This window comes from Rhinolophus sinicus, chromosome 16, assembly GCF_057876585.1.
Source record: "Rhinolophus sinicus isolate RSI-liver-muscle chromosome 16, RSI-T2T, whole genome shotgun sequence".
Taxonomy (NCBI): Eukaryota; Metazoa; Chordata; class Mammalia; order Chiroptera; family Rhinolophidae; genus Rhinolophus; species Rhinolophus sinicus.
In genome coordinates this window covers 107,480,336-107,504,740 of record NC_142516.1, presented here as the reverse complement: position 1 = coordinate 107,504,740, position 24,405 = coordinate 107,480,336, and the positions used below count along the sequence as shown (strand labels likewise).

Genomic DNA, 24,405 nt, shown 5'->3' with positions numbered 1-24,405 from the left:
CCATCATTGTTCCTGGGTTGCTGACTCTACCAGAGAATCATGGGTGCAGAGGAAAGGCTCTATGCTGAACCCCAGAACCTTCACGTCGCCTCTTGAGGAACGCCTAGATTTTGCCTTAAAAATCCCAAGTCGGTCTGAGACTGTTACGGCAGTTTTTGGAGGTGTTAACCCGCTGCCTTCTCAGACCACTGGTGCTCTGATAATAAATGCTTCTTGTAGGACCCAACTCATTTGGTCTCCGGTTTCAGGGTCATGGTTCAAATACCAAAGATTGTCACTGTTCTTACCAAACTATAGTAGATTTTCATGAATATATGTTTCTCATTTGCTGTATGTCTTTAGGGCTCACTTTCAGAGATTTTCCATGTTGTTTATTTCTTTGTTTAATAATTTTCACCAGTTTCACTGAGGAGCTGGTCTGCAGAGCTCTGTATACTGCTGTGACAGAAGTCCCAACCCCTCCACTGCATGTGACACTTGTATTAGCTAGAATTATATTTGGCTGTGTGTAACAGGAGACCCAAAACAATATGGCTGTTGATGAAGTCTGGAGGTATGCATCGCAGGTTGGTGTGGCACCTTCCCTGTCATCGGGGGACCCCACACCCCTCCCCCCCATTTAACAAGCTAGAACACAACATAATTTTCTTAATACCTTATGGCCTGAAGATGGCTGTTAGGGTTCCAGCCATCTAATCCATGTTGCACCCAGCAGAAATGAGGAAGGGGTAAGGCCAAATGGTGTCTCTCTTTTAAGCAGCTTTCTCAGGAGTCTTGACATACAACTTTTCCTTGTATTTCGTTGGCCAGAACTTTGTAGCAGGTTTAAACATTTTAAAATTAGAAAACTTTATTGTGTAAAACCCCAGCTCCTTCTTTTAGAAACTCTGGTGACCCTAGGCCATTTAACAACAGTTGGCTGGAGCCCAGGAATAGCTGTTTCTGTTACGTGGCGCATGAGCTGTTCATGCGGCCCACATACCCGACCCAACCTATGTAAACTAAAGTCCAAAGAAATATTTTTTCTCAAAAGTATTTTTAGATAATGATTTGCAAACCAGGAAATGCACCCCTGGTTTGAACCGAGAATACGCTCCAAAATTGGGGGCGGGGGGGATAAAGGCAGAAGTTGCAAGGAGCTGCAACCCAACGAGATGGGTTGCTAGGGGAAATAAGACCACATTTACATCATTTGTTTTCTGATTGGCTGACTTAGTGGTCAAGCAAATGGGGTTGTGAGATGACAACAATGGGTAATATATGGTTAAGTATTTATCAACGTTCTAGTTTCAGCCCAGGCCTGTAGAGCAAAAAGGTTATTTTTTCTTTTGATTACACAATTGTAGTACAGGGAGTGTCACCGGTATGTATCTGCAATGCAAGGAGTAGGATTTATCAAACAGTACATCAGCACAGGGTTGCTGCTTGCTCTGCCCATAGTTTTGGAGCTCAAAATGTCATGTCTTGTAAGCAGTTTCAGAGCTCAAGATGCAGAAATTCAAATGTTGGGCCACAAGTTATGATATTAAAGTTCTCATTAATTCTCATTAAGGTCAGTGCCTACTCTTGATAATATTTGAGCTTAGATTCCTGGCTTGGAGGAAAAAAGGAATGAGTGAGAGAAGGAGGAAAGAGGGCCAGCTTTGCATCGGGACACCTTCCCATGTTGTCTATTTGTGTGAAAGTTTAGTGTTTTATCACAAGCAAATAAGTTTTGTTGGGTATTCTCTGTCATTGATTCATTCAATAACTATTTATTGAGAAACTTAAGTATAAGCACTGTTTTTGTGCTGGAAATACCGCTTTGAGTAAAGAAAATAGACAAAGGATTCTTACACTTTTGAAACATTCTAATTGGGGAGACAGTAAACATCAGTCATATATACATATATAGATATAGATATAGATATAGATATAGATATAGATATAGATATATATGTATATATGATACCAGATGGTAGTTGAGTGTTCTGGAGAAAATGCAATAGGGGGTGGGGGATGTTTGAAATGTTAATGGTAATTATGGGGACTGAGAAAGAGACATTTGAGCAAAGACCTAAAGGAGGTGAGGAAGTGAGCCATCTATCTAAGTGTCCACTTAAGAAACGTCCATACTTGGAGAGCACTTTAATGAGTTAGTTGACGCAAACTGACAATAATTGCCGGAAAACAGAATTTCAGCAGATTAATAAAATGTTCCAGACAATGGCACTTTTGCAGCATATTTTTATATATTAGGATCAAAGGAGGAAATGTCAGCAGGATTACATGAAATTCATTGGTGGTAGATTAAGGGGGCGGGAGAAAGCAAAGTGGGGAAATCTCTGGGATTGGATAAAAAGTAAAACAAAGATACATACTCCTTTTACACTGTTGGATACAGGATAGTTAATAATTAACATTTACAGCATATAGAGATGGTATTCGGGGAAGGAGATAACAATGAGGGATTTTGTGGTCTCCTGCTGTGGTGCGGTAGGTTGTGCTCTGAGGGGTTCGCGAAAATGGGATTACTCTGATAATTCAAGGGTATGCTATCTTAGATGCAAAAAGACCATAGACAGGCTCACTTAAGGTAGAGATTGACCTTTGTCAAGGAAGCTACAGGCCAAGGACATGACTACAGGCCATGACTTGCTTTTAGTTAGGAATTTTTATGTTCATACCATCCTATGTGGTTAATTTCTGTCTCTGAGATTGTAAGGCCCACTATGCTATCCTCCCCTGAGCTTTTCAGGTTTAGTATGTGGCCCCTTTTTCATTTACATTTCCCTCTTTTGGTCGTAAATCAATCCAAAGGATGCATTAATGACCAACTGTTTAGTTGGATAATGTGGTCCCACCATGCTAAGAAGGCTCATTCCTAGGAATTCTTAGTGTCATCCTTTGTCTTCCTGAAATGATGGGCGACTGGGAATGAGACAAGACCAAGACCTTGGATGGTAGTCAAGACCAAATTGGTTTTCAAAAGGAAAAGCTAAATGGGAGGCAATCAAGTCTTATGGGCCTTCACTAAGTAAGAAACATACTGGATCATTTCTAACCTATAACTGTCATCCAAGTTTTGCTGTCGAACTTTTCAGGGTTTTGCATGTAGTAGACCATTTACTTATAGTTTGAGGCTACACCATACACCTCTTTAGTATATCTGGCCAGGAGGGGGTTCTCATTTACTGGTTTATTATTGTTTATTATTTTAATATGGCCCGTCTACTTCCCATTGGAAGCACTCAAGTGTCATTTGTTATTAATCTGATTTCTGCTAATTGTGCAATTGGGAACTGTAACTTGAAGGTTTAATCAGGGCCAAGGCTCTAAGAACACAATGATGTAAATTACAATTACCATCTAAAAAATGTCCAGAGGTCAGGAGGACAGTAAGTTTCATAAGTAAATTTCCTGTACCTTAGCAGCCATTATAGAGGGCCATTTTTTTTTTATAGCCTCTTCAGTTTTCATCTGAATTAATATAGTCAGTAATCTTTGTTGGGTTAGGGGGTAAGCATGTTCCGTAATTGTGTTCTAGTATTTATACATAAAATTCCTTTCTCAGTGTTTCTTTTGCATTAACCTACAGCTTCACTTGTCCTCAGTTTGTCTCCTTTTCCTCATTCAGAAATAATCAACTTATTAGGACAAATTACTTCCTTTTAACTTCTCTCAAAACACACACACATCCCTTTTCTTCCTTCTACAATAACATTCTTTCTAAATTTCAAAAGAGAAACCATAAATATAGTATTATTGATAATATAAAAGTTATCTTATATACCTTCAGCAATTATTAACAGTTGGGCTATATAAGTACAAGGTTCGAGAGAAGCCCAAAGAACAAGTGTAACTATCATTATGACTAATACTATTAGCAGACAGTAAAGACAATCAAACAAATGGTTGCTTTAAGTTCAATATCAGTTATGTAGGCATGCAAGCCTTTCCAGTGTCTTGGGAGGGCTGTCTGCCCCTCATGTCGGTGGCTTCTCATCCTCGAAGAGTCTTGGACGCTCACTGTAGGTGGAGGCGAGTGTCAGATGGGCAGATAGTTAGGCACCTTTTTTTTTTAATGAGAAGCATGAATCCTTGAGTTAAGACCTTTAAGTTTAGCTGCACATAAATTAATTAGTAATACGTGATAAGTCCCAATGAGGTTGGAGAGAGTCTTTAACTGATGTCTTGTCCAATGGATGAAATCTCCTGGTTTTGAGTTGTGGTCTTTGAAGTTTTCATCTCCTGGGAGCACACAGCGAAATGAATCAGTTACTAATTTATCAGTTTATTTAAACTGGTTGATAAGTCCTTGATAATAATGCAGAATGTCTCCTTTTAGTAAGGTTGGTTTATATGTCCCTTCATCCAGATGCATAGGGTGAACTAATGAATAATGAAGAGAAAGCCTATGTTTGCTAAAAGGAGTAAATCTCAGGTTGAGAAGCACTATAGGGAGAGCTTTTGGCCAAGGGAGATTAAAAGCTTCTGAAAATTTATCTAGTTAAGTTTTTTTTTTTTCCAATTTTTATAAGAGTTTATTTGAGCCAAACTGACAACATATGCCAGGGAGCGAGATCTCAAGTGCTCCTCTATCTAGTTAAGTTTTTTTGTTTGTTTGTTTTAAAGATTTTATTGGGGAAGAGGAGCAGGATTTTATTGGGGAACAGTGTGTACTTCCAGGACTTTCTTCCAAGTCAAATTGTTGTCCTTTCAATCTTAGTTGTAGAGTGTGCCGTTCAGCTTCAAGTTGTTGTCCTTTCAGTGTTAGTTGTGGAGGGCACAGCTCAACTCGAGGTTCAGATGCCACAGCTAGTTGCAGGGGGCGCAGCTCACCATCCCTTGCAGGAATTGAACCGGCAACCTTGTGGTTGAGAGGCCACACTCCAACCAGCTGAGCCATCCTGGAGCTCAGCGGCAGCTCAGCTCAAGGTGCTGTGTTCAATCTTAGTTGCAGGGGGCTCTGCCCACCATCCCTTGTGGGACTCAAGGAATCGAACTGGCAACCCTGTGGTTGAGAGCCCACTGGCCCATGTGGGAATCGAACCAGCAGCCTTTGGAGTTAGGACCACAGAGCTCCAACCGCCTGAGCCACCGGGCTGCCCTATAGTTAAGTTTTAATTGTACCATTTGAACATTCCACCAATCCAGAGGACGGGTGATAAGCACAATGAAAATGCTGTACAATAGGCCAGATATTACAAATGGATTGCATTGTTTTCCCAGTGAAATGAGTTCCTCAGTCACTATGTAACTCACAGGGAATTCCACAATTGGGGATTATTTTTTCGAGTACTAATTTACCTACTGTTAAGGCTGTTGCTCTCCTGCAAGGGAATGTCTCAACCCAGTGAGACAACATGCAAATCATGACTAACATATATTTGTGTCCTTGAGATGGTGGCATTTGGATAAAATCCAATTACCATACCTCAAATGGACCTAAACGAATGGGGATATCCTTCAAACGTATGGAGTGATTTTCCAGGGTTATATTTTAGACAGATAGAATATCTGCTGTATACTTGATGAGCTACAGTAGAAGAAGGTTTTCAGTAATATTCTTTACTCCACAAAATTATCTTTTCAAGACCCTCTGTACATGTTGAAGTATATGTAATTTAGCCCCTATAGGTAAGATTGGTTTTGATTAGGTCCAAGCCATATCTGTTTGTCTGGGTCAAAGTTTCCCCTTTTTTTGTTGCCATATTGTATTCTTCTGTAGCTGTTCATTGGAATTATAAGAGAGTCTTTTACTGATTTACTAGGGAGAAGAAACATTCTCAGATCTGGATAATTTGGCAGGTTATTGCTGCTTGTGTAGCTGCAAATAATTAATTAAATTATTTCCTTTGGCTTCCATGGTGGCAGCTTTAGCATGTCCTGGAATTTTGATAATTGCTAATTGTTTCAGTTGCTGTATGACATCTAATAATTCTGCAACCTGTTTTCCATTCTTTGTGGGCTGCCGTGAGGAAGGTAAGAAGCTTCACTGCTCCCACAACATTCTGGAAGTTGCGAGCTACCCCAGAGGTATACCAACTATCAGTATAAATATTGGCTATTTGATCTTTGGCTGATTGTCAAGCTCCTATTAGAACAATTAGCTCAGCTTGTTTGGCAGATCTTATTCAGGTAAAAAAGAACCTTCAATTTATGTTCACCATGGAAGTTATTACATATCCAGCTTCGTGTTGTCCCTTGTTTATCTTTCAGATAAGATCCATCTGTAAACCCAATTAAGTCAGCATTATCAATAAGAGTTTCCTGTGAATCTTTCCTAGGAACAAGAAGGTGGTCAGTAAGCAAAACACAATTGTGGATGTCTTCATCCTGCAAAGAAGGTAGCAAAGTTGCTGGATTAAGACTGTTATATCGAGTTAATATTAGGCGTAGAAAGCACGAGTACTTCATAAGAAGCCAGTTGACTGACAGAAGTGTTAAGTGTGATGAGAGTTCAGTGGAGAGGCAACAGAAGGAGTAACATAAGGAAAAGAGCAACCATAGCTATTTCTTCTGTTTGTGTGCGTCACATGATTGTAGCAGAGATGGCTGTCATGCAGGGAGAGAGCCCTGTAACTACTGAGTTTAATTGTCTGGAGCTTCTTCAGCTCATTTCTCGTCAGGGTTTCTTTGAATTGGATGAGGTTAATCTGATTTTAGTAAACCATATAGAGGCTGGGCTATTAATGAAAAATTTGGAACCCAGTTGTGATAGTATCCAGTCAGATCCAGGGATCCTCCAAGCTGTTTTTGTTTTTGGAAGAGGAAAGGATATCATTCCTCTAAGTCTTTCAGGGTTAATTAATAGCCTATCTTTAGATATTAAATAACCAAGATATTTTACTTGGGGTAAACAGAATCGAAGCTTGTCCATTGAGACCCTATGACCCTTTATGGCTAGCTATTGTAATAGGTAAATTGTGTCCTTTTGGGAGTCTCATATATCCTAGAGCATAAGAGTAAACCATCCACGTATTGGATTAATTTCTGGGAAATTCAATATCATTCAAATCAGCTTTTAGTATCTGAGAGAAATAGGTGAGATCCTTGTACAGTCCCTGGACAGTACATTACTGTCCAAGTAAACCCAGGTGGAAAAGCAAAGAGATGTTTCCTGTCCTTTTTTTTTTTGACAGGAATGTTGAAAAAAGCACTACATAAATCTATCACTGAGAAATATTGGCAGCATAAACAGGAATAGCTGATAACAGGGAATGTGAATTTTGAACCACAGGATATAGCTAGCTATGAGATCCTGTCCAAATCTCCATCCTTTCCCTTTGGGTTTCTTTACTGGAAAGATAGGAGAATTACAGGGGCTTATATATGGAATTATAAGCCCCCTCTTTTGAAAAGTAATATTGTAGAACGGGCTAATTCCAGCGAGTGCATCAGACCTTAAAGGATATTGGCAGATATTAGGTAGAGGCAAAGTGTTGTCCATGGTTATGTTAATAAGAGTGACTGACTTATTCTTGCCAATATCTGTACTGGAAAGCCCTCAAGTTGCATTGGACCACCCTGTAACAAATATTTAGCCAGTGTTAAGATGAGTTTCCTCTCATGTAGTTTCTTTTAAAATCATTATTTTCCCAATTGGTTCAGTATCTGATTCATTTAGTTCTAAATACATTTCACCCTTCAGGGAGAAGGATATGTGGGCGTCATTGGTTTCAAGAAAGTCTCGCTGTATCAGGTGAGTCCAGGCAGATTTGACTAGTAAAAATATATGTTGCCCCTTAACGCTTCCTAGCTGGAGGGGAATAGATTCTGACACTGATTGATTAGATGTCCCTACCATTTGTATAGAAGCTTTACCTCGAGGGAGAGGGCAACTTAGGTAGTATTAAGAACAGGTAAAGTAACCCCAGTATCTACAAGGGCCTTAGAGGTTTCTCCTTTTATGGTCATTTCAGTTGCTTCCCAAGTATTAGTAAGGGGAAATGTCTCCTCAGAGTCCTTGGAGCAGCCCTATGCTTGCTTCTGTTTCTTTTCTTTTTCTTAATCCCATTTCAGTTTTCTACAATCCTTCTTAAGGTGACCTGACTTTTTTACAATAAATCAGAGTCTTCTACAAGAATTTCCCCAGCAAACCTTATTTAGTAATAGTGTGCTTTGCTCTCTCTCAGAAACCAGTAGGTGTGTTGATTGAAATAGGTCAGAATAACCAGGATCATATGTTCTAACAGTTAATTCAAATTCCTTTGAGAACTCATCAGGCTCCTGGAAAGGGTTGGGGGAATCTAGTAGATTCCTTAGGTCTGTTTGTATACAACTGCTGGTTCCCCTCTGCCTGAGACTGGCTTTTCTCCAAAAGGAGCTGCCAGAATTTCTGGGTTGTTTTTTCCTTGGTCTGTCCTGGTCTGGTTTTCTATTGAGTGTTCTCTAGCTCAGTGGGGAGCTGCATAGAGGTGTAGGAGAGGGAGAAGCAGAAGGAAAGGAGAGTGAGTCTGGACAACTTGAAGGAAAGAAGGGGCACAATGGGACAGTTGGAGAAGAAGGAGAAGTGGGGTGTTGGCATTGAGCAGCTTCAGAAACCGTCCTTAGTTCAAGGATAGTCTCTAAAATTTTCTTAGTATCTTCCTGGAGAGAAGAACGTCTCTCTGTGCTCCATTTCAGAGGCTTTTTTCTATTTGCCCATTCATTTGGTTTGATTTTAAAGCCAGCTTTTTCTAATTGAGCACACAAAAAATTAATTTAGATGTCAAAATAGCTCCATTTTGGCCATCTTAAGTTACTATCACTTCCAGTTAAATCTTTCCATTTCCATAAGTACTTGGAAGTAAAGGCTCCCTAGGAACTGTATGTCTGCAGGAGTGTTCATGGGGCTGGGGGCTGGGAGCTTACCGGCCTTGGAGGCACGATTTCCCATGTTAAGTTTTAGTTTTCTTTTGAGAACTGCAGAGTCTGAACAAATACCTAGTAATATTGTGTCATGGGTTGAAGTGTGCGGCTTACAGTTGAGCTCCAAGGGGCCGTCACCTCCCACGTCTCTTCAACCCTCTTACTTGCCTCAGTTTCTCTCCCCGGCTGTCTAGTACAACCATTAGGACTTGGAGCGCTAAGTAACCAGCCTTTATGTGCGCGTCCCCAGAGAAGTCAATTATTTAACTACAGCTGTGTTGGAATTCCCTATGGGGCCATTGCTGGTTTTGAGGAGTACCCTCAAACACCTCCACCAAGATTCTTAGTCACCTAACAATACCCAATATTCGAGCTGGAGGGAGTAAATGCCCCTTATCTTTGGAGCTGAACAGGTTCAGACTCTCATTTATCCAGCAAAAGATTTTGTTCAGACTCGCAGTAAGCAATTCCAATTGAAAAGCCAAAATTAAAAACCAGCCACCCATTTTTTCCCCCTTCTGTCCCTGAGTTATTTTAATTCTTGTCCTTAGTCTGGGTTATCTCAACCCTTAATCTTTAATGCCACCTGGAGGATTTTTTTAAAAAACAGCTCAAATAAAGTCAGAGTCTCCTATCTTAAAACAGGGAGGTTCAGAATTCCAAGAAAAACTTACCCAAGTTCACCCAATGCGAAGTGGGGAACTGGTGGGACACAGTGGCCCCTGCTGGTACCTGGCACCGTATGCAGGTCTGCAGGGTGGTCCTAGGTGGGCTTCTTTGGAATCCTGCCAACTGCACCCACCAAGTAAATGTTTACGTAAGAAAAGTCCAAATCTGTAGAGAACTTTAATGAATTTATTTGAGCCAAACTGACAATAATTGCCAGGAAGCAAAATCTCAACAGATTAAGAAAATGCTCCGGAGAATGGCCGTTTTGCAGCTTATTTAATACATTATTTTATACAGAAGGAGGGATACATGATATCCATTGGTGGTAGATTAATGGGGTGGGAGAAAGCAAAGTGGGGACTGGATAAAAAGTAAAATGGAGAGACACATAGTTCTTTTACATTTGTGGGTACAGGATAGTTAATAATTAACATTTTATAGCACACAGAGATGATATTGGGGAACGAGATAACAAAGAGGGGTTTTGTGGTCTCCTGTTCTGGTGGGGTGAGTTGTGCCCTGACGGGTCCAGAAAAAGGGATTACTGACATTCCAAGGGTATGTTATCTTAGATGCAAGAAAGACCACAGACAGGCTCACTTAAGGTAAAGAATGACCTTTGTCAGGGAAGCTACAGGCCTAGGACGTGACTCCCGGTCATGACCCGCTTTTAGTTAGGAGTTTTATGTTCAGACCATCCTATTGTTGCTGGAGAGCAGGGGCTGTTGGTAAATGTCACAGGAACGAATTCCAGCACATAACAAATTAAGCCACACAAACAATGCCAGGCAAGCAGAGGATTTTTTAAAAAATGGAAAGAGAATACACTCCCAAAATGTGTGAGTAGACAGGCCCAGAAGGAGAGGAACTGCTCCAAAGAACAAAGAAGTTTAGGATTATATTGAATGAGGGCGTGAAATATTCAGGGGTGGTGTCACGGGTGTTCCCAGGTGGGTCCTCGCTGACCACTTCTTTTGTGGGGCAGTGGGATTCCCTTGTTTTTACTTGGCCTTGTTGGAACTGTCATGGCGGCACAGGGGGTAGAGATTTCTCCCTTCCCACAATGCTAATAGTATTATAATCTATTACAATTAGCTGTAGCTGCACATTTTCTTAAGAATGATTTTATCTCCTCTTTTCTTTGTTGTCTTCACTTTCTCTTTCCCTTCCTCCTGCTCTCTCCCACAGGCCCTGGGCTTTCTGCCCATGGTAACACTGCATGGTTAATTTCTGTCTCTGAGTTTGTAGAGCCCCCCCCCCCCCTTGCTGGCCTCCCCTGAGCTTGTAAGATTTAGTAGGTGACTTGTTTTTTTGGTCCACATACATATGGGGTATTGGTGGAGGAATATTTCTAAACGTGGGAGTAGCCAGTACAAAGGCCCTGAGGCAGGAGCTTGTCTTGCTTTGTTCCAGGAATAGCAGGATCAGATGGTTTAGCAGAGTGGGTGAGGGTGAGGAGTATGAGGCTAGGTTGAAAGGTAGTGGGGGTGGGGCAGACCCTGCAGTGTCCTCTAGGTCAGTGCAAGGAATTTCAGCTTTTACTCTAAGTACAAGGAAATCCCCTGGAGGGATTTCCTCATCTGACTTCCCCTTTAAAAGAATTCCTCTGGCTTTTATGTTGAGAAGAGACTTTAGGGGTGAGAGCAAAAGCCAGGGGGTCACTTAGGAGATTATTTTAGTAACAAAGGTGAAACGTCCTGGTGGTTTGGGCCATTGGTGTAGTGGAGGTACGGACAAGTGGTTGGGTGCTGGATGTATTTTGAATTTAAAACGGACAGGATTTGCTGGACATTTACATATGATTTAAAAGGAGATGATTCTTATCAAGGATGCCATCCAAGATTCCCCCCCAGTGGAAGGAAGGAGTTGCCATTTACTAAGGTGGGAAAAGCAAGTGAGGGGCAGAATATTGGGAACTCAGTTGTAGACAAGTTAATATTTGAGATGCATATTAAATATCCGATAGATGTTGATTGAGCACGTGGGTCTGTAAGTGTGGAGCTTGGGAGCTGCTGGCTGTACGTGGTGTGTCTGCTGGACTAAGGGAGATCACCAAGGAATGAACACAGACAGGGAAGCAGAGATAGAGCCAGGAGCTGAGCCACAGCCACTCCAGCACGCAGAGGTTTGGGAACTAGCTGGCTCTTGTGAAGGACTCTAAGAAAGAGCTGGCAGGAGGGTGGGAGGAAAACCTGGAGGGTGGGTACATGGAGGCTGACCTGGGGGCAAGGACAGCTCCCTGGGCAATGAGAGGGAAGGCACTCAGGCAGGTGGTGATTGAGATGTTTGCAAGTTCTTTTCCGATTGCTTCTGTCGTGCGGGAGACCCTGCTCGCTGCACCATTTGTCAGGCTGGACTGCCTGCGGGATCTCAGCTCCCGCTCCCCACACAAGAACGCAGGATATGGTGAGGCCAAAACGGAACACCCACGGAGCCATAGGTAGGGGAGTCATACCACTATAGTCTCACTGGAGGCTGGACCCACTGGACGCGCGACCTGCCGTCCGCCTTTTCGCCAACCGATCGACGACTCTCCTCCACTCTCCTCGACTCTGTTCCTCTACTCTCCTCGGCTCTCCTTGGCTCTCCTTGACAATCCTCGGCAGTCCTTGGCTCTCCTTGGTAGCTGTAGCAGTTATACTAGCGGCCAATCGGCCAACCTGCCACAGCTGACGGCCAATCAGCCACAGCCGACGGCCACCCCCCACCCCAGCCAGCACCTTTCCACGTGAGGCCGAGAGCCTATAAACTACTTTCTGGGGCTCTGTCCCCACAGCTTCTTTTTATTTTTATTTTTTATTAGTTTCAGGTGTACAAAGCAATGTAATAGTTAGACATTTTTATGCCTCACAAAGTGATAACCTCCCTCCCCCAATCTACTACCCCTCTGACATCTCACAGAGCCATTACATTTCCACTGTCTCTATTCCTTATGTTGTAGCCCGCTTCTTGTGAATATATATATATATATATATATATATATATATATATATATTTATAGTTGACATTCATTTTGCTTCTATTTCAGTCGACAGGGAGCAGGCTCATCGGTGCCGATTGAGGGGGGCAGGGAGTGGAGGTCTGAGGCTGGGAGGTGAGGGATCTTGGAATCTTGGGATCTTGGGATCGTTGTCCAGGAGAGTAAGGAGAACTAGGCAGAGACGGCTGGACTGCGGGTGTCAGCAGGGCCTGCCCCGGGTTAGTGGTTGTGATTCAGCGTGGCCGGCCGGCCTGCATGTATTTTGTCTCCTTGTTCAGCTGCAGGGAGACAGATTTGGAGGCTCTTGGAACCTGGCGAATACCAGTGTTGGAGTTGTGCCAGGTGGTCCCCAGGGGAGGACGGCAGCCAGGGAGGTGGAAGGTATATATAGGTACTTAACTGGAATCAAAGCACTGGCTTTTACACTTTGATGAGCTCAGTGTTTCTCTTTGTGACCCTGTCCAGTCTCTTTATAATTTAGAACCATTATAATTTCTTTTTTCCCCCACTCTAGGCTGTTCAGCCAAGTGCAGTTTTATTGAAGAACACTCCCTCCAGTGAGCTTGCCCAGGTTTTCTTTGTTTGTTTGTCTCCTGTTAATACACTAGTATAAAACGCATGCAGAGCTACCTGTTTCAGCTCTGAAGTCCCCAGCTCCTGGGGGTGAGGAGCAGCCGGCCAGACCTTCAGACCCACCAGTCCTTCCTGGCAAGTCTTCCAAGGTAACTGGCCTGCAGCAGCCCCTCCCTCACCCCAGCATCTCAGTTTGAATGTTTTTTTTAGCATTTTAATACTGTCCTCTAATTGTTTCCTAACTTGCTGACAAGCTCCTGAGGGCAGAAAGTGTTTCTGGTATCTTCTTTTGTGCACAGCACTTAACTATTTGTCTCTCAGGCTCTAAATTATACTCATTTATTAATATTCTGCCCCCATTGTGAAGGATGGGCCATTCTTACTGCTCGTGTTCTCTGTACGGGAACCTTCTGGGCCACTGCTTCCCAGCATGCAGCTTGGTGTCGGGTTCTGCATCCTGACCAGTCACAGGATCCTGGGATCCTCTGCCTGTCCTGGGAGGACTGACCCAGTGTTGTTTCTGAGAAGCCCCACCCAGTGTGAGCCTCTAGCCGGGCTGAGTGGGTAATCTTTGTGAATGTTGAAATATTTGAACCAATTGTCCCTCCTCCAAATAGGGTCCTTTGTCCTGGAGGCTCATGGAAACATGAGCTGCCCATCTGCCTTTGGGCCCAGGCTTCTCAGGTTGCAACAGGATTGTTTAGGACACCAAAGGCATTTTTATTTTTATATAGGAAAGATCCACAGAGACTGGGAAGGTGGGTAGGAGATAAACAAGGTGAATTTTATTTTGGAAAATAGCTGATAAGATTTGCACCTGTGGGAGGCAGAATACTTTCGTGCAAGGAGACACTTGAAGAGCTATAGTTCTAGGAGTAATATGTAAAAGACTAATGGAGTTTGCCCTTGCATCGGGATAAGAGGGACAAAAGCACCATGAAATTCTAGGCAGAAAGCTCACTCTGATCTGTCTGTAGTTCAGCCCAGCAAGTATTTATTTCCCGTGTGATATTTGTTCATTACCTTGTTAGGTCTGTGGGCAGATAAGACGTAAGAACCTTGTCTTCCAGCAGCTTACAGGGTTTCCTGGTGCTGAGTGCATGCTAAGCAATAGCGATAAGTAGGGCCTGATCTGAGTGCAGCCTCGGTGGGGGGAGAAGACTTGTCCTCAATATCGATGGAAGGCTGCCAGCCTGCAACCTTGGCATAAGTGATAAGGGAGGGAGCCCTGCAGGGTGGAGGAGCCTCCAAGAGAGGCAGGACTTAAAGGATAAGGAGGATTAGATGGGGGGTGGTGGTGGAAACTTGGGGGTCAGGTGTGAGGAAAAGGGAAGGTGCCAGAAAGAGGAGTTTGGACTTGACTCTCTAGCCTGGGAAAGGGCTCCTGCCCTGGTTGTTTCCCAGGATTCTATGCGAACGAAGGAGAATCCACCATTTCCACCCCAGATATGCCCCCCCCATCTCTGCCAAACCAGAAATGGCATTGTCATCCTCAGGTGCTGTGCGTCACCTGCTGTGATCACGATCGCTGAGCCTGGAAGACACCCGCATTTGTTTAATCCCACTCCACCATTGATTGTTTTGCTCCTTTTAACCCTATAGTCCTCCCTCCTCCGAGTCTTCTTTCTTGTACTTGCCCGAACTGAATTTCTCAACCATAAATAAAATCATGTACGTCCTCTGCTTAAAAACTCCTGATGATTCTCCACTGTCCACAGGACAAACTCTAAACTTCATGTCCTTTGTAACCTGGCCACAGCCTCCTCCTAGCTGTGTTCTGGGTCCGAATGACCATTTAGGAGACGTAAAAGTATTTTACAGTTAAGTATTTCAGTCTTCATACTCATGGTGCCAACAGGACAGACTATTCCAAGGCACTTGCAATGTACGGTGCCAGCATTCTGTCCTTCTGACCACTCATAGCTAGAGCACAGAAGAGCCATTTATATTTATAATGATCTTGTAGCACCAAGGAAAAGTTGAAACATGCATAGTAACTCATATTTTAAAAGGCAACTGAAAGATAAATGACACCTTTGGGCAGGATTTCCACCGAATATGGCAAATATATATATATTTCTTAAATCTGGTGCTTAAAGAGATAAGCCTCAGGTATCTGGAAAACCCACTTAGGATGCCCAGTAAAGGAAATGTGAGGTGGGCAACAAGCATCCATAGGTCCCGACAGGTCCCATCAGGACGCTGGAAGGCCACGGGTAAGCCAGCAAGAGTTGAGTGATTGCAAAAAAGAAATCACACACATACCAGGCTCATCTCTGCTGGCTTCTGCATGGGGTTGGGGCCCAAGGCCCTTAGCATCAAACATCCTTTTTTGAGGGTGCGGGGGTCACTGATTTGAATGGCATTTCTTGCAAATGGAGGCAGGTTCTTTTTTGGCTGAGCACATGGAAGATAGGAAGCCAACCCAGACACATTTTGAAGTTGGCTATCTTGAGTGTGTTTCAGAAGTGGGAGAAAACAAGTGGTCACAGAGTAAATGAGAGGGAGAAGAATGACAAGTCTCCAGGGGCCTGTGGTGAATGGATCAGTGGGGCCCTCAAAGAGCAGATCTCTTGGTGAGGAGTTCTTGGAGGCAGTGATGGCAGTTTTCATGGGGAGCAAGGGTCGTTGTGGGCAACCCGTAAGGAGGCAGAATCCACAGTGACTTTGAGCACAATGGATGTGTCCTCAGTGGGTGCACAGCCCTGTGACACCCACATCCCCCTGCAGCACATTGTTGCGGGGGTGGGAGGGGGAGAGTAATGCAGGGCTGAGTGACTGTTTACCAACCAACTTGATGCAATCCGCAGTGCAGCGCAGACACTCCGCAGGCACTTGCCCCAGGAGGTGTTGCCCAGGTTAGGGACTGGTTGAGCTGTTCCTCCCGTGGGTGGACCAGGTCACCTTTTTCCCCTGGTCTGTGAAGGGGTGGGGGTGGGAAAGGAGGCAGTGCTGCCTGTGGAGCAGGAGGCTGCCGGGATTATCACGCTGTCTTGTGTCTCCTCCTCTTAATCCTCCTGTGGAGCAGTGAGTAGCCTGAGAAGCCTGAATCGTGCGTTGTTCGTTCCTGGCTGTTCTGCCACCTGTGAAACACGGATAAGCCTTGTTACCCAGTGAGTTTCTGCAGTCAGTTCTTACTGAGGTCAAACCGTTCGTCCAAGGGGAAACAGGAAGCATGGAACTTTCTTACACCTTCTTGAAAATTCAAGTCCTGTTGCCTGGGAAATACTCTCCCTTAGTGCTCAGCACACCACCAGCATTGGAGCAATGGAAGAGGCAGCTGAAGTTATTCCAAGAAAATGCTCAAAGTTTGGTGATGAAAAGCGGTGTTTCTCCGCTGCCTCCAGGCTGCGTTTCTGGGAGTGCACGTGGCCAAAAGGAAACCTCGCTCAGCTCCAGGAGATGATTGTGCTGGACTCTTGTGCTTGCCTCCGGGTGTCCTGGCAGCCCTGGGTGGAGGCGTGTGCAGGCTGCGTGCACAGACTCCCAGTGCCGAATGCAGTGTGATGAGGGAGAGGGTGGCAATTGGTTAGAAGGGTGTAGACAAACAAGAGCAAATGTACATACAGTGGTGTGCGGTGTGCAGTCTGCCTGAGCTCCTGAAGCTTGCTGCCAGCCTGAAGACTCGGCAGCAGCCTTTCCTCGGCGTGCTCAGGAGCAGAGGGGAACCTGCAGGACTGAGCACAGAAGATGCCTTCCCCCTGCTAGTCAGGAAGACACTTTAGGCATTTCCTTCTTTGTTGACCAAGTAGCCTGGTGAAGGTGAACTGCTTTAGCAGGGGCGAAGGTGTGACTGGAGCAGCCATGGAGAAAGCCGGGGGAGAGACACACAGGAGCCCTGAGCAGTCCTTCCTGGCAACTTTGTGCGACTCCCAGGTGACCCTGCTGTCTGTCTACCAGCGATGGTCCTTCAGGAAGAGCGCGGGGGCCAGGGCCTCCAGCAGGCCAGCAGCTTCGCTGGAGGAAAGCTCTACGCCATCACCGGAGGGAGAATTTTCCCAGAAGGTTTTGAATGGAACACAAGAAATCAGTTCCAATCAGGTCAGTGTGATTGCAGAAGGGCTAAAAAGCCAAGAGAGGGTTGGATCCGGTTTATAGATGGAGGTTTCCACCATGTCTTACATAGGAGGCATCTGGGGTGGGGAGTAAGAGTCTGAATATAGCACTGAGCCAGGAGTCAAGGTGAATTCTCCAGAGATTAAGTTCATTATGGATAAATCTTGGGTTTTATTGCTTCTTATTTTCAGGATATTTTACAAGCCTTTGTAGAGCAAAAGTTTTCCAAAATGCAAATCAGACAAAAATGGATCTTCCCCTCTTTTTTTTTAAATGTGTACCTTAATTTTGTTAACCTCCACATTTCAACTCAATAAACATTTTGAAAATGATGCTACAAAATGAAACTGCTTTTCTTAAGCAAATGAAAGTTTTGTTAACCCAAAGGTCTGGTAACTTCAAAAGTAAGGCAGTATAGCGTTTTGTGAAAATGGTGCCTTTTTAGTAGGAATTCCAGGTGGGATTGGTGGTCTGTAGGGAGTCTTTTCATTGAGATAGGTAGGTGAAAACAAAAAAAAAATTACTAGTTAGATACATAGTAAAAAAAAAATACTAGTTAGATACAAAGGAAAGCTTTTTGTAAGTACTCTGCCCCTTTAGGAGATACTTTTGTTTCTTCTAGTGTTAATTGTTCAAAAAGACCCCCAAACTAAAGGAAATTTTGTGAACTGAGATTTTTGAAATGTACTGTGCAAGAGATTTACATATGTTGAAAGAGATTTATTGAATGTGCATTTATGCAGTTCACAGTCAGCTTTTATATTTTTAGCTGAGTGTATAAGATAGCAAAATAGTAAAAAAAAAAATTTGGAAAAGGCTTGAGAGCATGACTTTAAAATGTTCAGACTTCTATTTTACGAAATCCAGCCTCTGTCTGAGGTATTTGAATGTGAAGTATTCTGATGATTTTTAATGGCCAGTACTAATCTCACATGACTTAGGGGTGCAGTTGGAAGCTGGCCAGGTAGGGGCTGTGGCAGCCGTAGTTGCATGCTCTGCCCTTTCGAGGCTCGGGACCTGACAGGTGAATCTTGGTCGCCTCTACCTTCAGATTCCTCATTGCCAAGGGGGTAAGTCCTACGTCATAGAATTGTGAAAATACTTTGTAGAATGCTGAATAAATGCAAAATGGCATTGCTTCTGCCACAATTATGATTTTCAATAGAATTCCCGCCTTGGAGATATGTTTGGTGCTCTGTGAATATCTGGTAGAACTATGTCTGAGCACAGTTTTATCTTTTTTTTAAATTATAAAAATAACAGATGCTCATTATACAAAACAAATTGAAGATGAGGCAAGGAGAATGTAGAAAAGTATAAAGAAGAAACTGAAAGCAACCTAATGCCCCAGCTGTTTTCCCACTACAAATAAGAATATGTGTAAGCATATGTGAGTTTATTTTTTTGTTTTACAAATATAGGATCAAGTCATACCTAGTATTGTATGCCCTGTATTTTTTACTTAATATTTTGTGGACAGTTATAGACACACACACACATCAGTATCATCAGTTTTCATTACAATCCCACTTTTAAATTTAGGATTATTTATAGAAAGAATTTAAGTTAATTATCCTCAAATGGCAGAAGTTTGTAGTGGCTGGTTATGATGATAAAAGCCGAACTACAAGTCAATTACAATTGAGTTTTTGTTCACTGTTAACAATGTATTGACTCAAAGTCTGTTATAAATCAATCTTTGGATCTACTTGAGAGTTAACTTATTTAGTACTTGGTTCGTGGAAGGGACCTTGCTCACGTCACTTTGTTTAAATATCATCGTCCCGGGCCTGCCTGGTGGCTCAGGTGGTTAGAGCTCCATGCTGCTAACTCCGGAGGCTGCCGGTTCGATTCCCACATGGGCCAGTGGGCTCTCAACCACAAGGTTGCCGGTTCGATTCTTCGACTCCTGCAAGGGATGGTGGTCTGTGCCCCCTGCAACTAGAAAATGGCAACTGGACCTGGAGCTGAGCTGCGCCCTCCACAACTAAGACTGAGAGGACAACAACTTGACTTGGAAAAAAAAAAAAAAGCCTGGAAGTACACGCTGTTCCCCCAATAAAGTCCTGTTCCCCTTCCCCAATAAAATTATTTATATATACATATATATATATATATATATATATATATATATATATATATATATCATCGTCCCCCTTTAGCAGACAGAAAGCTGAGATAGAGAGTTTAGGTAATTTGTTGGAAGAATTGAATCCTAGATCTGTCTGAAGACAAGACCCTTGCTTTTCTTTTGGGACGTGGAAGTATTATTCAATATACTGGGTGAGATAGTTCTGAGCATATGTGAGTGTTGGAGAGCTGCTAGTTTATCGTGAATGGAAAGGTAGCCTGCAGGTGCTGCATCACACAAGGTGCATGGAGCTCCTATGAATAACACATTGCAAAATTGTGGTTGTGGTGAGTGGATTTGTGTGCTTGTATTTTACATGGCATATGCAGCACAATTTAGATCGAGATCATGATGTTGAGCAAGCTGTAAGCTGCTTCTGTGTTTTGGACCGGCAGAGGGGGAAAATGTCTTTTAAGGCATAACTGGTAAAAAAAACATGAGGTCTGGAGAGGGCCTCTCTCTCTTCCCTTGTGTATTATTAGCAGGCTCCGCAGGTTGGGCTAAGCCTGGTGAGGGCCCTAGACAATTACCTACTTCTCCCAACTGAGGCGAGCTAACCAAAGACTAGAGTGCAGGGGGCCTTAGTGCCTAGCCTGCCCCCCCCCCATGGTTTCTTTCAAGCCCAGGACAATGGAGTGGAAAGGCACCACTCTTGCCTCTCAGAGTGGGTGGGGTAGAGGTGACTGGGGATTTGTTATAATTGGAGAGTGTAGAATTTCCCTTTCCTCCCAGAAACAACTGCCCAAGACGCCTTACCCGTGGTCCTACTGACTGCTTTGGCAGCTGTTTTTTTAAAACTTTTATTTATTTAAGTGTGTTTTTCCGGGACCCATCAGCTCCAAGTAAAGTAGTTGTTTCAATGTAGTTGTGGAGGGCGCAGCTCACAGTGGCCCATGTGGGGATCGAACCGGCAACCTTGTTGTTAAGTGCACTGTGCTCTGACCAACTGAGTTAACCGACCACGCCTGGTGTCTGTTTTTATTTGTCTTTCTAGCCTGTCTCTGAGAGTGTATCAGTCCACAGTAATCAAGCTGTTGAATGAGTGAATGAATAAACAGGAAGTGGATTTATATTGTTAGGTTGTAGACTTAACTGTTTTAGAAGGTAAGATACAGAATTGTATGTTGGGTGAGGGGTGGTTAGGTAGGATTTTATTTTTGCCTAGATGAAATTACGATGACCCAGGTGGCACAGATAAATCTATTCCTGCTAAAATAAAGGGGAAAAAATTATATGTAGTGGGGTGGTCTAGTCACTTAAAGAAGTCACGACCCATTGTTATGGCAGCAGCAGCAATAGCACTACAATATTTGCTTTTCTAAAGAACTTACTGTATTTGTTTAATTTTCTCTAAAATTAGTATCTGCTGGATATAAACATCAATAACAGAATATAGAAGTGTGGATTTGTTTCCCTTCTAGACAAATAGGGTATACTGTATACTCAAACAGTTCTGTACCTTTTTTCCCCTTTAATCTATCATAGATGTCTTTCCATGTCCATACATGTAAATTCACATTTTTTTTTTTAAACCAGTGCATAAAATTCTGTTGGATGGATACTTTACATGGCCAGTTTTCTACAGAAGAATATTTAGATGATTTTCAGGTTTTCACTATCCAATGTAACAATGAACATTCTCGTGTAATTGTATATATGATGAAATTCCCAGAAGTGGAATTACTGGGATAAAGGCAATGGGTATTTAAAATTTTAATAGGTAGTGCTTAATTGCTCTCCAAAAAGGCTGTACAAATACATTTTTCTACAAACAGTGGTTGAGAATTATTTTTCCCTACATGCTTACTTACTGTATCATCAAACTTATAAATTTTGCCTGCCTATTGGGTGAAAAGTAGTATCTTATTTTCCTTCTCATTCACTCACCCCCCCACCCCGATTTTTGAGATACAATTGACATATAGTACTGTTTAAGTTTAAGGTGTACAGCATAACGACTTGACTTATACTTATTATGAAATGATTAAATTAAGTTTAGTGAACATCCATGATCTCATATAAATACAAAAACACCCCATGAACCCAAAAAAGTATTTTTTTTCCTTATGATGAAGACTCTTAGGATTTATTTTCTTAACAACTTTCATATATACCTTGTAGTAGTGTTAACTATAGGCATCATGTTGTACACTACGTCCTTACTACTCATTTACCTTATAACTGGAGGTTTGTATTTTTTGACCACCTTCATTCAGTTCAGCCTCCCCCTATCACCTTCCTCTGGTGACCACAAATTTCATCTTTTTTTTTTCCACGAGTTTAGTTTTTTCTTTCTTCTTTTTCTTTTAGATTCTACATAAAACTGAGATAATACAGTATTTTTCTTTGTCTGACTTATTTCATTTAGCATAATGCCCTCAGTCCATCATTGTTGCAAATGTCAGAATTTCCTTCTTTTTCATGGATGAATAATATTTGTGTGTGTGTCTCATATTTTCTTCAGCCTTTCATCCATCGATGGACACTTAGATTGTTTTCATGTTTTGGCTTTTGTAAATAAGGCTATAATGAACATGGGGGTGCAGATATCTCTTAAACATAGTGTTTTCATTTCCTTCAGGTAAATAACCAGAAGTGGGATTGCTTGGTCGTATGGTAGTTCTATTTGTAATTTTCTGAGGAACCGCCATACTGTTTTCCATAGTGGCTGTGCCAATTTACAATCCCACCAGCAGTGTACCAGGATTCTCTTTTCTCCACATCTTCACTAGCATTTGTTATCTCTTGTCTTCTTGATAATAGCCATTCTAACAGGTACAAGGTGATATTTCATTGTTGTTTTGATTTGCATTTCCCTGATGATCAGTGATGTTGAGCATCTTTAACACGGACCTGTTGGCCATTTGTATGTCTTTGGAAAAATGTCTATTCAGTTCCTCTGTCCATTTTTCACTTGCATTATTTGCTTTTTTTTTTTTTTTTTGGTATTGAGTTGTATGAATTCTTTATGTATTTTGTATCTTAAACCCTTGTTATATATATGGTTTGTAAATATTTTTCCCATTTGTAGATTGTCTTCATTTTGTTGATTGTTTCTTTTGCTGTGCAAAAGCTTTTTAGTTTGATGTAGTCCCACCTGTTTATTTTTTATTTTGTTGATTGTACTTTAGGTGTCACATCCAAAAAAAATCATTGCCAAGACCCATGTCAAGGAGCTTTTTTGGGGTTTTCTTCTAGGAGTTTTATGGTTTCTAGTCTTACATTTAAATCTTTAAATCATAAAAGTTAATTTTTGTAAATGGTATAAGATAGGGGTCTAGTTTCATTCTTTTACATGTAATATCCAGTTTTCCCAGCCCCATTTATTGAAGAGATTGTTTTTTCTTCACTAAGTATTTTTGGCTCCCTTGTCAAAATTAGTTGGCCATATGTTGTTGTTATTTTTTATAAGGTTTATCAACCACTTATGTTTCTTTTTCTGAGGATTATTTTATGTAGCAACTTATCATGCATTTATAGAGTAGCATAAGTAATAAACATTTGGTTTATACCTAAGTATTTCAAAGGAATAATATTTGTTTTATGTATAGCTGTTCATACCTGTAATTCTAGGCAGAAATCACTATACTCTTTAGCCACAAAAGTGTGCATTTGTGTGATAAAATAAAATACTACCTACATTATTTCATCAAATCTGACATCCATATTCAACTTATCAATAATAATAATTAACAACAAAAATAATCCCAAATTCATTGACTTCTATCATGCAATATAGATGTCTGAATTAACTTAATATTGTTGGTGGGACATTTCTTCTAACCAGTGATAATATTGGACATATCTAATGTAGGTCTTTTTGATCATGATCTTATTATAATTCTGAGAAATGACATAAGGGGATTATGACCTTATGGTTCTGACTTAAACTATTTCATTCAAATGTAAAAACATATTCCAAGGTACTGACAGTTGTTTGATAGTGACAGGCTTGTTATTTAAATTTTTTTGTTGTTGCTTGGGAGAGCCTTGAAATATGGAGTGTTATCAGAGAAAATTCTGAAGCAGGAAAAAATGTTGGTTGATAAAAGCCTGATGGAATAATTGTTACAATGCATGTTAAAAGCAACAGAATTCTCTGAAATGGCTGATACTAAAGCTGTGTGGAATGAGATAGTGAACGGGTTTTCTGAGGTAATACTGTGAAGTGCTTCTTGGAGAGGTCTTATAGTTTGTGAATTTCTAAGTTTTGTGTTGTTGTATGTAGAAAACACCGTATGTTGGACGTATGTATGTATCTAGATTTGTTAATTTTGTTGTTAATTTTATTCACTTTTTCCTCCTGGGCAAATAATGGGTATACTGCATACAATTTCTCAGTATGGGTTAATATTTTTTCTTCTGTGTCAAGAGAAGGAAACAAGCCATATAAATGGTCATTTGTATGTAATTTCCCAGAAAGTGCAGTCAGCACCAGGCCTAGGGGTGGCCCTGGAGGGTAGAGATCAGATTGTCGCACACACAGCCCAGGCACATAGTCAGCCCGTTTGAGTTAATGCCTGAGTTTTGGTTAGTTTGTTTTTTCAGTAGGTAAAATTTAAATAATTATCATGGGAAGTTCTTTCTGGACCTTTGCGAAACAATGTTAAAGGCTAGTTTGAAGGGGTTAAAGTGGAGGTGGGGGAATATGTACCCTAGTTTTAATGATTAACTTATTTTCCACCATTTTACTGATGAAGAACATTTAATGTTCTTCATCCCTCCCTGGGCCACTTTTGAAGATCAGATGAGGCCATGTTTGTCTTCATAGTCATTCATTTTCAAACATTAATGGTATTAGACTTTTAGCTTTTAGGCCTCCCTGCAAAACTGTAGGTAGGGAATTATTACGTTTTATACCTAAGAAAACTAAGGCTTGGATTCACTCCGACAAGGCCGGGAGTCATACTCCAGACTGGCAGACATACTGTCAAGAAATTCACAATTAAGAAATGAAGTACATATTTAAACAGAAATACATGAAAGTATTCTTGAGTGTATAAAGAGCCACGTGCAATTATATCATCAGCTCATTGCCATCCTCTTTATCACAGTGATTAATGTTGTCGCTTATATTAGTGTGGTTTAACAAAACATGTTCTTTCTTGCCTTAGAGAAACTGAAAAACCACATTGTAGGAAAGTAATACTTGTTTGCTTTATTA

General features: G+C 41.8%; 1 protein-coding gene across 4 annotated transcripts in view; it reads left to right on the top strand.

Annotated features, from left to right (window-relative positions):
• Window positions 1-24,405, top strand: part of ATP7B (ATPase copper transporting beta) — a 90,790-nt gene that overhangs the window by 13,484 nt on the left and 52,901 nt on the right. Inside the window, exon 1 of one of the 4 annotated variants that reach the window (XM_074329903.2) lies at window positions 16,037-17,095. The exons of 2 other annotated variants lie outside the window; for them this stretch is intronic. In XM_074329903.2, coding sequence (XP_074186004.2) covers window positions 16,859-17,095 — 237 coding nt within the window. In that variant the 5' untranslated portion in view covers window positions 16,037-16,858. Of the gene's footprint in view, window positions 1-16,036; window positions 17,096-24,405 lie in introns of those variants that run through there. One more of the 4 variants, XM_074329902.2, reaches the window with a different exon arrangement.